The sequence below is a fragment of the Lepidochelys kempii genome, chromosome 8 (genome assembly GCF_965140285.1).
Source record: "Lepidochelys kempii isolate rLepKem1 chromosome 8, rLepKem1.hap1, whole genome shotgun sequence".
NCBI classification, from domain to species: domain Eukaryota; kingdom Metazoa; phylum Chordata; order Testudines; family Cheloniidae; genus Lepidochelys; species Lepidochelys kempii.
The window spans coordinates 66,406,656-66,419,373 of NC_136387.1; the positions used below are offsets into that span (position 1 = coordinate 66,406,656).

General features: G+C 45.7%; 1 protein-coding gene across 2 annotated transcripts in view; it reads right to left on the bottom strand.

Annotated features, from left to right (window-relative positions):
- EEIG2 (EEIG family member 2) overlaps positions 1-11,451 on the bottom strand; it is a 40,608-nt gene extending 29,157 nt beyond the window's left edge. Inside the window, exon 1 of one of the 2 annotated variants that reach the window (XM_073356842.1) lies at positions 10,682-11,451. In XM_073356842.1, coding sequence (XP_073212943.1) covers positions 10,682-10,833 — 152 coding nt within the window. In that variant the 5' untranslated portion in view covers positions 10,834-11,451. The remainder of the gene's footprint in view (positions 1-10,681) is intronic. The other variant, XM_073356843.2, reaches the window with a different exon arrangement.
- Positions 11,452-12,718: the final 1,267 nt, after the last annotated feature.

Consider the following 12,718-nt stretch of genomic DNA (forward strand, 5'->3'; position numbering starts at 1 on the left):
ACCCTGAGCCCCCCCACACCCAAATCCCTCACCTGCAGCCACACCTCACAGCCCTCACCTCTGCACCCCCTCCCATCTCCAAACTCCCTCCCAGAGCCTGCACCCCAATCCCCTGTCCCAGCCTAGGGCCTGCACTCCAGACCTCTCCCTCCCAGAGCCTTGGGCAGGTGGGAGGCGGAGTTTGTTGGGGTGGAGTTTGGGCGGTGGCAGGTTCTGGGCACCACCAAAATTCCTACAAACCTGCCACCCCTGGTGACAGGGTCCCTCCCTCCCACCCACGCAGGATGTATTTGTTGCCTGTACAAACTTCCACAGCAGCTACACAAAGTTGTTGTAATTGTGTCACACAGCGAACCCCATGCTGCTACCATGACCCCTCTTGGCCCCCCACCCACCCAGGCCCGCCTAGCCAATCGCCGCCTCTCCAGCGCTACATGTGACCTTTGTTGACTTACATCAGTCATAGTGCTCTTCCAGCACTGCGCTCCAGCTTGGTTGGCACTCTTTGCACCTGCCCCGTGAGTGCCATCATGTCACTGGTCAAGGGGATGTCCAGGGGGTGTGTCATAACCATACAGCTAAGGGTAGCCTAGAATTCCTCCTTATCTGTAAGGGGTTAAGAAGCTCAAATAACCTGGTTGGCACCTGAACAAAGGGACCAATGGGGAAAGAAGATACTTTCAAATCTTTGGGGGGAAAGGCTTTGTGGTGTGTTCTCTGGGGAAAGCAGAGAAGCATCAGGTCAAAAAAACTCCTCCTATAAACCATCTTGTACAAGCCTCTGATATTACAAAAAGAGTAAGTAAATAAGGCAAGGCGCATTAGGGAGCACCTCCTCCCCTTTTGTTGTCATCTTGTGAATTTTCCCTTTGCTAGAGCGAGGTTTATCCTGGTTTTTTGTAACTTTAAAGTTTTGCCTAGAGGGAAATCCTCTGTGTTTTGAATCTGATTACCCTGTAAAGTATTTACCATCCTGATTTTACAGGAGGGGATTCTTTTACTTTTTCTTTAAATAAAATGCTTCTTTTAAGAACCAGACTGATTTTTCCATTGTTCCAAGACCCAGGGGTTTGGGTCTTTGATCAGTTTGTAACCAACTGGTTAGGATATTATTCTCAAGCCTCCTCAGGAAAGGGGGTGTAAGGGCTTGGGGGCATTGCTGGGGGAAGAGGAACTCCAAGTGGTCCTTTTCCCTGGTTCTTTGTTAAAAGAATGTGATGGTGGCAGAATTACTTAAACCCAAGGTACAAGAGAGAATTTGTGCCTGGGGAGTTTTTAACCTAAGCTGGTAGAATAAGCTTAGGGGGTCTTTCATGCGGGTCCACACATCTGTACCCTAGAGTTCAGAGTGGGGAGAGAACCATGACAGGGTGGGATTTGGTGGGGACTCTGTTCTGAGCAGCGGTTTGGTAAGGAGGCTGGGCCGGTTGGATATGGGCCAGAGAGTCTATGGGGCAGTCAGGGGATGGGGAATGGGGGCGTTGGATAAGGCGCGGGAATCCCAGGGGGTCTGTCAGGGGGCAGGGGCGTGGCTAGGGGGCAGGGCAGTCGGGAGAGGGGGGTTGTCTCTGGAGGGAGCGGTCAGGGGACAAGGAGCAGGGGAGTTGGATGCGTCGGAGGTTCTGGAGGGGCCTGTCGGGGAAGGCAGGGAGCAGGGAGCGGCTGGATAGGCGTGGGAGTCCCAGGGGTCTGTCTGGGGCCGGGAGTGTGGATAAGGGTCGGGGCAGTCAGGGGACAGGTAGGGCATAGGGTCCTAGGGAGGCAGTTATAGTGGGGGGAGGGTCGTCTCAGGAGGGGGCAGTCAGGGGACAAGGAGCAGGGAGGCTTAGATAGGGGGTGGGGTCCTGCGGGGACACTTAGGGGCAGGGTCCCAGGAGGGGGACAAGGAGCAGGGGGGTTGGGAGTTCTGAGGGGGGCAGGACTCCCTGGGCGCACACCCTAATGAAATGTACTGTGCACTACTATGATCCAAACCCAGTTTACATCAGTGTGACTGGATAGATCATTAACATATCACAACCATTTAAGGAAGACAGCAGCCGAAGTCAGCACTCGGAACAACCTGCTCAGAAAGTTGGCCAGTTCAACCTGGGGTGAAAGCACCTGGATGCTTAGATCATCAGCCCTTGCCCTCTGCTATTCAACAGCGGATTACTGTGCTCCTGTCTCGTCTCACTCGAGGCTGGTGGACGTAGAGCTTAACAAAACTATGTGTATTGTTACTCTGACTTTAGCCATGGCAACAAAAGGTGCCTGTATCGATACTTAGCAACATAGCACTGCCCCATATTCATCACGAAAAGGTCTCTGTCACGCTGCTTGCCAAGATCCGTGAGAATAGCAACCTGCCGTTGTACGCAGACCTCTTCGACCAGATACAGGGCTAATTATAAATATTTGCACTGTAAAAAAGATACATCTACAATCTACAAGTCGAAGCATGAAGGGGCATAGGAATGTTTAGCTTATCTGGCATGTAAATACCTTGCAACACCAGCTACAACAGTGCCATTCGACTGCCTCCTCTCACTTTCAGGTGACGCTGTAAGTAAGAAGTGGTCAGCAATATCTCCTGTAAATGTAAACAAGCTTGTTTGTCTTAGCAATTGGCTGAACAAGAAGTAGGACTGAGTGGACTTACAGACTCTAAAATTTTACATTTTGTTTGTTTTTGAGGGAAATTATGTAAAAAAAAAATCTACATTTTTAAGTTGCACTTTCATGATAAAGAGATTGCACTACATACAGTACTTGTATGAGGTGAATTTAAAAATACTATTTTTATCTTTTTAGTGCAATATTTGTAATTAAAATATAAAGTGAGTACTGTACACTTCGTATTCTGTGTTGTAATCAAAATATACACTGTATTTGAAAATGTGGAAAAACATCCAAAAATATTGAATACATTTAAATTGGTATTCTATTATTGTTTAACAGTGGGATTAAAACTGAGATTAATCATGATTAATAATTTTTAAAATCTAGTTAAGCGATTAACTCAAAACAAATTGAGTTCACTGTGATTAACTGACAGCTCTAGTTGCCAGACTTTTAAGTTGTTATAAAAGGATGGGGTAAAGGTGCCATATCAGTTGCACATATGTATCATTAAACTGATGATTTTACAAGGTTTAAAGGCTACAAAAATGTGGATTCCCACCATAAGGGATTTACAAAAAGCACCATTTATTTCCCTCAGATAGTTACACCTATCCATTTCAGAAAACCACTAACATTCCATTACACTCCAGTAACAAGATAATCAAAACAAACAAACCAAAAAAAAAAAGAACAATTTGACTTGAATGGTTCTTACTCCAAGTGTTCCACACAGAAATTTTGGGTATACTGAGTCCCCAGAGAAAATTCATATAGGTGTCAAGAGACAGCAGTACAAAAATAGAGACAGAATTTGGTATCTGTAGGGTTATGGGGAGAGAAGTGGGGACGCAGCATCCAGAGCAGTTTATGTACATAGGGGTGTCCCTTGTATCCTCCTGAGAGATCATGATGAAACATTCCTAGAGATAGTCTGCAATCCTTTCATGAGTGTTTTTAGGGATGGCTGCCTTATTTCTTCCTCTATGATAGAATGGGACTGGAAAAGACAGACTGGAACAAATTGGAGAGGAGGAGGTAGAAGGGGTGAAGGATGGTGGGAACTAGCAGAAGAGTCTGTGCTTACTAGAGAATTATTCCAAGCCCTGGAGAGGAGCAAACCCAAGATTCCCTGAGTCTCACCATTCCAATATTGTCAACAAATAACTGAAACCAGGAGGTATAGTGCATCTCTCATCCTGCTCTACTGCTGGTCCACACAGAATATAACAATCTATGACTGCTTGCTCAAGTGGACCATGCAGTGGATTTAAAGTTTTCTACCCTGCTGATGAACCATCTGAATGTCAATATGATGCTGCAGGATTAAATTTTTTTGTTTGCTTTTTTAAAGACGTAGGAAATTGCACATAAGAAAGCTACATTAAAAGATTATTAAATGACAGAATTAAAATGGCCTGTGCAATCTTAATCCAGCCCTCTTGTGCATAAGTATTATGATAATCTTTAATTACATGATAACGTATTATTTTTTCCATTCAGTGCAGTGGATGGACCTAATCTGGAGATAAATCAAGGTTATGCAGTGAAGAAGACTGCTGTCTGTAGGTCTCCTGTTTCATTTGTTGCAGAAACTGGAAGATGTGTAGTCAAGGAGGCAGGCGACTGCAGAAAGAGAACTGAGGACTTGTGGTTACAGCAATTGAATGCTGCCCTGGAGAACTGGATTCTATTCCTGCTTCTGCCACAGAGTTCCTATATGATGCTATGCAAATCACTTAACCCAAAACTGTTCACAGGTCATAACTAATTAAGTAAAAAGAAAAGGAGGACTTGTGGCAGCTTAGAAACTAACACATTTATTTGAGCTTAAGCTTTCGTGAGCTACAGCTCACTTCATAGGATGCATTCAGTGGAAAATACAGAGGGGAGATATATATACACAGAGAACATGAAACAATGGGTGTTACCATACACACTCTAAGGAGAGTGATCAGGTAAGATGAGCTATTCCAAGCAGGAGAGCGGGGCGGGTCGGTGGGAACCTTTTGTAGTGATAATCAAGGTGGGCCATTTCCAGCAGTTGACAAGAATGTCTGAGGAATGGGGGGGTGGGGGGGTGTGTGCCAAGAATAAACATGGGGAAATAGTTTTACTTTGTGTAATGACCCATCCACTCCCAGTCTTTATTCAAGCCTAAGTTAATTGTATCAAGTTTGCAAATGTGTGGTTGCTGGTGAGTATTTGCTTCAGGTTGGGGGGCTGTATGTAAGCAAGGACTGGCCTGTCTCCGTTGGAGAACACTTCAATCTCTTTGGTCACTCGATTACAGACCTAAAAGTGGCAATTCTTCAACAAGAAAAACTTCAGAAACAGACTCCAAGGAGAGACTGCTGAATTGGAATTAATTTGCAAACTGGACACAATTAACTTAGGCTTGGATCCCTGGTCTCTGGAGGGGAGGAGGGGTGTCTGGGCTCTGGATGGGGGCCTGCGGCTGGGCTTTGGAGGAAGAGAGGGTGCAGGTATATTGGCTGGAGGGAGAACAGCAGCTGGGCTCTGGGGGGGAGGGATTGTGGGTGACTCCCCACAGAGCCCAGCTGGGGGGCCAAAGAGGGCAGAGAAACAGGAACTAGGTTGTCATAGGGGTTTCTTTAACTCTCTACTCCTGGGGGAATGTGTGTGCATGCATCTGTATTTTTACAGATATACTTGCTGACAGGTATTTTGAAATAAATTACCAAAATAATTGAAACTAGCATGATTATGTAGTGTTAACTTGACAAATTACATTTGCAGAATTTTAAAATATTGTGTACAGAATTTTTAATTTTTTGGCACAGAATGCCTCCAGGAATATACAATGAAGAGATAACAGTGCTGAAGAATAAATATTTTCCAACAGCCTGAACTTTTACCTGACATGTCTATTTTCCCCTTGAGCTCAGTGGGACTATTGACATATGAAAGTGTTTGCAGGATCAGGGATTTAATCAGTCACATAATACAATTTAGCAAGACAGTTTGTGGATATAAGACCAGTTGGATCCATTTGGCTTATAACACATATACGTTGTATTTTACGGTCACATTTTGCTGACAAATGTAGATGCTATCTTAAGGTGTTGATATATATTTGGCTCTTTTGTAATCTCATGTTTGAAGAAATAAGTGTTGGGAAGGAAGTGAAAGGCATTGACAAAGCTGTTTTACTGTTCTTAAAAGGGAAGATTTCCAAAGACACAGATGGCAGTTAAGCACCCAGTCATTGGGAATGGAGCACCTAACCCCATTAAGTTTCTCCCAAAGCAATTATGTTACCAGACATTGGGTGAACACTTAAAAAAAAGCTGCATAGGAGACAATATGGTTAATTTATCACACATTTGGAAAATTTTGTATATCATTCCTTGAAACATTTAACAGGCTTCCCTGAACATCTTAAAATGCTATAAAGTTAACTACTTTCAGCACAATTACCAATTCTTAAAAAATACTAGTGCAGTTTGCATTTTATTACATTAAACAATAAATGCAAATAGAATGCTCATTTAAAAAAATAAAGACTAAGCTAGTTTGAAAAGTCTGCTGAACATACTAACCCCTTCATTTTATTGGTACTTGTCACGGTCAGAAACAGGATACTGAGCTAGGTGGGCCATTGGTCTGACCCAGTATGGTAGTTCTTATATTCTTATTGAAAAGATTTGTTGAGTTTACCTCTGTAGGAATAAAGCAATTCATTCTGGAGCCAATAGCACTGACACTCCCTAAATTGGCATAAAAAGGACTATTGCAGAGGAATTCTATACCTTCCTCTACAAGTACAGCAACATATTTGTCATTCATCCAACTCTGCAGGCCAAACTTTTAGAGACCTGCATTCTGGTTTCCTGTAATATGAGCACATAACTTACAGCTCATTACCATTTAAAAACCACACTCCAAAGAGGGGGGGAAAAAAAAAAAAAAAACTAAGGAGGCTCATCCTCTCAGGTCCCAATCTTGCAATTCAGTGCATACTTGTGGATCCCTGCTCCCACCAGGGAGCCCCACTAAGTTCCTTAAGAGCTGCCCAAGTACATCACATTGCAGGATCAAGACCTAAGGCCCCTCACTCTGAAAACACTTAGACACATTCTTAACTCACATATGAAAATTAAGAATGTGTGTTTTCAGGATTGGGGCCTCACTTTGACATCACATAGTGATAAGGGTGTGAGGTAAAGGAAGGACAAGGCTTACAACAACATATGCGTCTGTTTGGTTGTAGTCTATTGTCTTTTAACATAAAGAGATTTCCCAGATGATATACTGTACATCAACTAGAGAAAGTGAGTAAGGCTATGTCTGCACTACAGAGACTATAGCAGCATAGCTACGGTGCTGTAACTATGCTGGCAAAATTGCATGGTGTAGAAGCTGCCTATCGTGATGGAAGGGGTTTTTCTGTCATTGTAGGAACACCCTTACCCCGAGTGACAGGGTTAGGTCAGCATAGCTATGGCACTCAGGGATGTGGATCATGTACACCTCTGAGTGCCTTAGCTACATCAACCTAAATGTTAAGTGTAGACCAGGCCTAAGGCAGTAGCGTCTGCCTATAAGACTAGTGGGATATAAGCACCTAAAGTAATCAGCACATGAAAATTATCATCTTACTGCTAAAGCAAAATCATTCAGCAGTGTGTTAAACAGAAATGAGATGAGAGTAAAGTGTTGCTGGTCTGAAGTCCCTCCTCCCATCAAAAAAACCCTCACCCCAGTTACTTGGGACTACACTTCTGTGTAAGGTTACAGTTGATTCAGAAGTGCACGGTCCAAAACTCCATTTTGGTGGAATTATCTGTGATGCTGACAGACCCGGTGCCAGCTCATGCCAAGGCCCCAGGCCTAACAGAACACCATTAAATGCATGGGTGGAAACCAGTCTGGTTTACTTGGGGGTTAGTATAGTAAACACAGATATTAGTGTAATAAAAATGTATTTAGACTTCATGGAATGCTAGTAGGAGACTGCATGTATGAATCCTACTTATAAGATCTGTATCCATGCTATAAAAGGTAATACTTATGTGTGTGTATTCTATAACTGTAAAATGTTTGTTCTGAAACTCAACTGGGTGGGGTGGGAAATTAAAAAACACACTTTACCTAATACAAAATGCAGAAGACCCTACAGAAGGTGTCACCTGCTGACCATCAGGAAGGATTACTGAATCCAAATGGGCCACTGTAGAACAAAGACTCTGTCAATTGCTCCACCCCAAAGAGAACTGCTCTTATATGCAGAACTGCTCATCCCATCAGCTTGAACTCTATGGAGGGGGGACGGGGGGGCATAAAAATCCCTTAACAGAAGGAATTGGGGTCTCTTTATGCTATTTGGACTCCGAGGGACAAAGATTCTTAAACATAAGCAAGAGAGCCTTATGCTGCTTGGCATGGATCAGCCCTAATGGATATACAGAGCTGCTTATTATACAGATGCTCCCTGGGTTACACAAGACCTGACTTACGCACATTCACACCTATGGAAAAGGTTCCATAAGCCAGAAATAGGATTTTTGAGTTGCGGAAATGTTTGTGTAACGTATGGGTATACTTTTCCGACGTAGGCAAACTTCAAGTTACGCAAGCCTTTCCAGAACGGAACAATTGTGTAAGTCGGGGGGCGTCTGTATAGCTTATATAACCCTTTAAAATCTAAGGCTGTATCTCATTTGTGTGTGTGCATTTCCTGTTTTAACCTTGTAAATAAGGATCTTATTTCTTTTCTTAGTTAATAAATCTTTAGTTAATTTATTACAGGATTGGCTACAAATCTCTTGGATTTGAGATCGGAGTACAATTAACCTGGGGTAAGTGACCTGTCCTTTGGGACTGGAAGTAACCTGAACATTGTGATTTCTGGTGTAAAGTGACCATCTTATCATAGAGTCAAGCTTGCCTGGGTGGCAAGATAGATCGGAATGCCCAAGGGGACTGTCTGTAACTCCATGTTAAGGCTGTATAGTGCTTGAGGTGTTTACACTTGTTACTGGGCTAGTGAAATCTAAGTACAGAACTCACAAACAGGTTGGGGTTTGTGCCCTGCTTCTCAAGAGTCTGCCTGGAGGTTGGTATTCTCACTCAGGAGCCACTCCAGGTAACGTAACTTCATCCTCATAAAATACTTCCATCCACAGAATCAAAACAGATAATTCAGTGAAGTCTGTGACTCACATATATTGTAATTTAATAACAAGTATTGAATAGCAATAGAATTTTTTTACACTAATTTCTAGCTGTCCAGCCTTGAAATAATTCAGCAAGTAATCATTTTGGTAATGACATTAAAGCAAAGCTGTAATCCATGATGTGGACAAATAATATATTGGGGTTGAATATTTATTCTCTCAAGAATTTACTGAACAAGTTGACAAGCCAAAATAGAAAGAGTTTATAACTGCCAACACTGCAACTTCAACCTGGTATCTGGAAAGATAAAAATCAAGTTATGTTCCATCTCACATACCGTCAGCAGCAAATAAATATTCTACAGTCAGAACTGAGCTGACAGTTTTGTTGCTGACGTATGAGGCAAAAAGGAATCCAGCTGTCTTTCCATTAATGGACACTGCTGACTGCAACCATGTGTTGCACTAACTGGGTTGCAAGGGCCTGAATATTCTTATTTCCACTCTTCTACATAAAACTGTCCTTCCTTTCTAGTCATATTATGTTATGTAATATATCAATTTCACTGACAAGAGAACGCAAGTCAGAATTTAGTTTAAAAAAGTCTGCACAGGAAAAAACAGTACATAGTCACGTTACACTAGGCGCTAATTTTCTTGGCTTTCTGTCTACAACATTTCTGCAGACAGACAGACTTCCATATTCTTATTACATTAACATTCTTGTTGATCGATATGGAAGAGACTGAAGAAAAAAAAAACCCACTAATGTGACTACAGTAAATAAGTCTACATTCCTGTGAGCTTTTAAAGTCAATACAACTTTGCCCTTACTGGAGAGTCCATGCTTTAGAACAGCATGACTCTTATTTAGAGAGACAGTGTGTCTCTGTATGTGTGTACACTATTACTTTCTAACCTAGGAAATAAACAGAAATTTGGGTAAGCATTTATGGCAAATCACTTTATCTAGCTGAAGCCTATCCAAGCCTTTATCTAGCTGAAGCCTATGCTAGCTTCTTCCAAGCTGTTGCATCACCCTAAATGCCATGTCTATATGGGAAGAGATGCTCTAAAACCCACTGCAAAATGCCAGCAAAACTTGCAAGAAACATTTTTTTCAAGAGCTTCAGGGATGGACACCTCACTTCTGAGTCATCTAATCTTTCTGCAGTGGTTCATTAATCGCTATTTCAAAATGGGTAATCCAATCATAAGCAATAAATAATTTAAGAGCAAGTCCACAATGAGGACGCTCCAACGGTAAAGTGCTGCTGTCACCTTTGCGCAAGGAAAGGAGTATATTGCATGCTTAAGTTTAGTACTTTGCACTGTACACCCCCATAACCCAGCCAACACGCACAGTAATCAGTAGAGCCCTGAAAATCTGCGGATAAGCGGATCGCCGATCGGATGCGGTACCCGCGCAGGACTCTAGTAATCACCAAGTATATTCAATAAAAGGCTCAACTGCTTGCTCTTCCGTGTTTCTAAGTTCAGAAGCTTGGTAAGAACAAACAGAAAGACACTATGAGATGGATGAAATTGTTACCTTCTTGGCAAACGTACAGTTACCATGATGCATGCACTGGAGATAAAGCAGCAAAGTGACAACTCGTAAGTGATGTACTTACAGCGCGGGCTGGTGGGTGAAGGGGGTGATAAGCTTTTAATTCTGAGCAGAGGATACTGCTTTTATCACAAGGCTACAGCGACAGAGGGCTGCCAGGCTGCTGGGGCGGGGGGCCGGCATCCGAGGCGCAAGGCTATTTGGAGGCAGAAGGGCTGCACAGGCGGGTGTTTGCAAGGCGCTCCGGAGCAAGGCGGCTGCACCGGTCTCTGTGGCGCGGACGGGCTTGCACGCCGACGGGGGAGGTCTGCATGCACCGCTCGCCTGACTAGTGCCCGGGGCCGGGGCGCGCAGGGGGCCAGGCACCTACCGGGAGGACTCCCCGCTGAAGCTGCCGCCGTCCAGCAGCCGCACCTTGCAGAAGAGGATGCCGTTGACGAAGGGCACGGAGGAGAGCTCGTCCAGCTCCAGCTCCACGCGGAACTTGAACTTCTTCTTCTTCACCATCATCATGAAGGCCATGGGCGGGGGCCGGGGAGCCGCCGGGCGGGCCCTCAGCGCCTCGCCCCGGCCGGCCGCCGCCCGCCTGCAGCGCTCATGGCTGCTGGGACGGGCACGCCCGCCCCCTGCCCACGGTGCTGCCCACCCGGCTCCCAACGGCGCCTCCTCCTGCCGCCCGCCCGACCCGCTTACATGGCAGCCACCGCCTCCCTTTCAAACCAACCCGCCTCCGCTGTCCGAGGGGAGGGGGCAGCGCCGCGCGGAGCCCCAGCCAGGGCTGCAAAGCCCGGCCCTGCTGCCGAGCCGATAGCCGCGCGGCCGTCGGGCGAGGCTCCCTTGGCGGGCGGGCGGGCGCCCCCAGCGGCCCAGGCCGGCCGCGCAGCCAGCTGAGAGGAGGAGGGAGAAAGAGAGCGGGAGGGCGCCTCCACGCACGAAACACACGGCGGGGTGCGGGGCTGAGGGAAGCGCTGGAGGCGGCGGCTGAACCGCCCGAGCGTGCTGCGCTGCCCTAGGGCCGACGGCGGGGTCCCCAGACTGAGCCCAGGGCTCCACCTGCGGCTGACGCCCTGCGTCCTCAGCTCCCTGCAGCGCGCCGCTCCGCCGCCGGGCTGCTGCGCGCGGCCCTAACACCTGAAGCCCTGCCTGGGGGCACCTGCCGCGGGGTGTGAGGTCAACGAAATCTTCAATCCACAGAAAACCGTCCCCGCCCCTGCAGAGCCCCCGTGATCGCTTCATGTATGCAATGGAAAGCATAGGGTGGGTGTGGGGGGGTGTTTATCTACACCTTAAAGTGCTGGCAGCTGCTTGACCTAGCACAGGGGTTCTCAAACTGGGGCCTGGGCCCCCTCAGGTGGCCGCGAGGTTATTACAGGGGGGGGTCGCGAGCTGCCAGCCTCCACCCCAAACCCTGCTTTGGCTCCAGCATTTATAATGGTGTTAAATATATAAACAAATGTTTTTAATTTATAAGGGGGGGGTCGCACTCCGAGGCTTGCTATGTGAAAGGGGGCACCCCTACAAAAGTTTGAGAACTACTGACCTAGCACGCAGAGGTGAAAGTAAGCCGGTACGCCATGTCGGAACTGACCAGCTTCCTCAGGTTGGCACTTTAAAGGTCTTGGGGCTCCCCACAGCAGCTGGAGCCCCAGGCCCTTTAAAGCACCACCAGAGCCCTGCTGCCGGAGCCCCTGGGGTAGTGGTGGCAGGGCTTGGATGGTGATTTAAAGGGCCAGGGGCTCTGGCCACTGCTGGGAACCCTGGGATAGGTCATCACATCAGCCACACTATCAGAGACTCATGCCCCTGCACATCTACCAATGTGATATGTCATCATGTGCCACCACGGCTCCTCTGCCATGTACATTGGCCAGACCTGACAGTCTCTACACAAAAGAATAAATGGACACAAATCAGACATGAAGAATTACAACATTCAAAAACCAGGTGGAGAACACTTCAACCGCCATGGACGCTCAATTACAGACCTAAAAGTCGCAATTATTCAACAAAAACCTTCAAAAACAGACTCCAATGAGAAACAGCAGAACTAGAATTAATCTGCAAACTGAATACCATTAAATTAGGCTTGAATAAACACTGGGAGTGGATGAGTCATTACACTAACTAAAAACTATTTCCCCATGCTAATTTTCCCCCTACTGTTACTCACATCTTGTCAACTGTTTGAAATGGGCCATCCTAATTATCACTACAAAAGTTTTTTTTCCCTCCTACTGATAATAGCCCACCTTAATCAATTGGTCTCGTTAGAGCTGGTAGGGCAACCCATATTTTTTCATGTTCTCTGTAGATATATATATATATTGTATTTTCCACTACATGCATCCGATGAAGTGGGCTTTAGCCCATGAAAGCTTATGCTCAAATACATTTGTTAGTCTCTAAG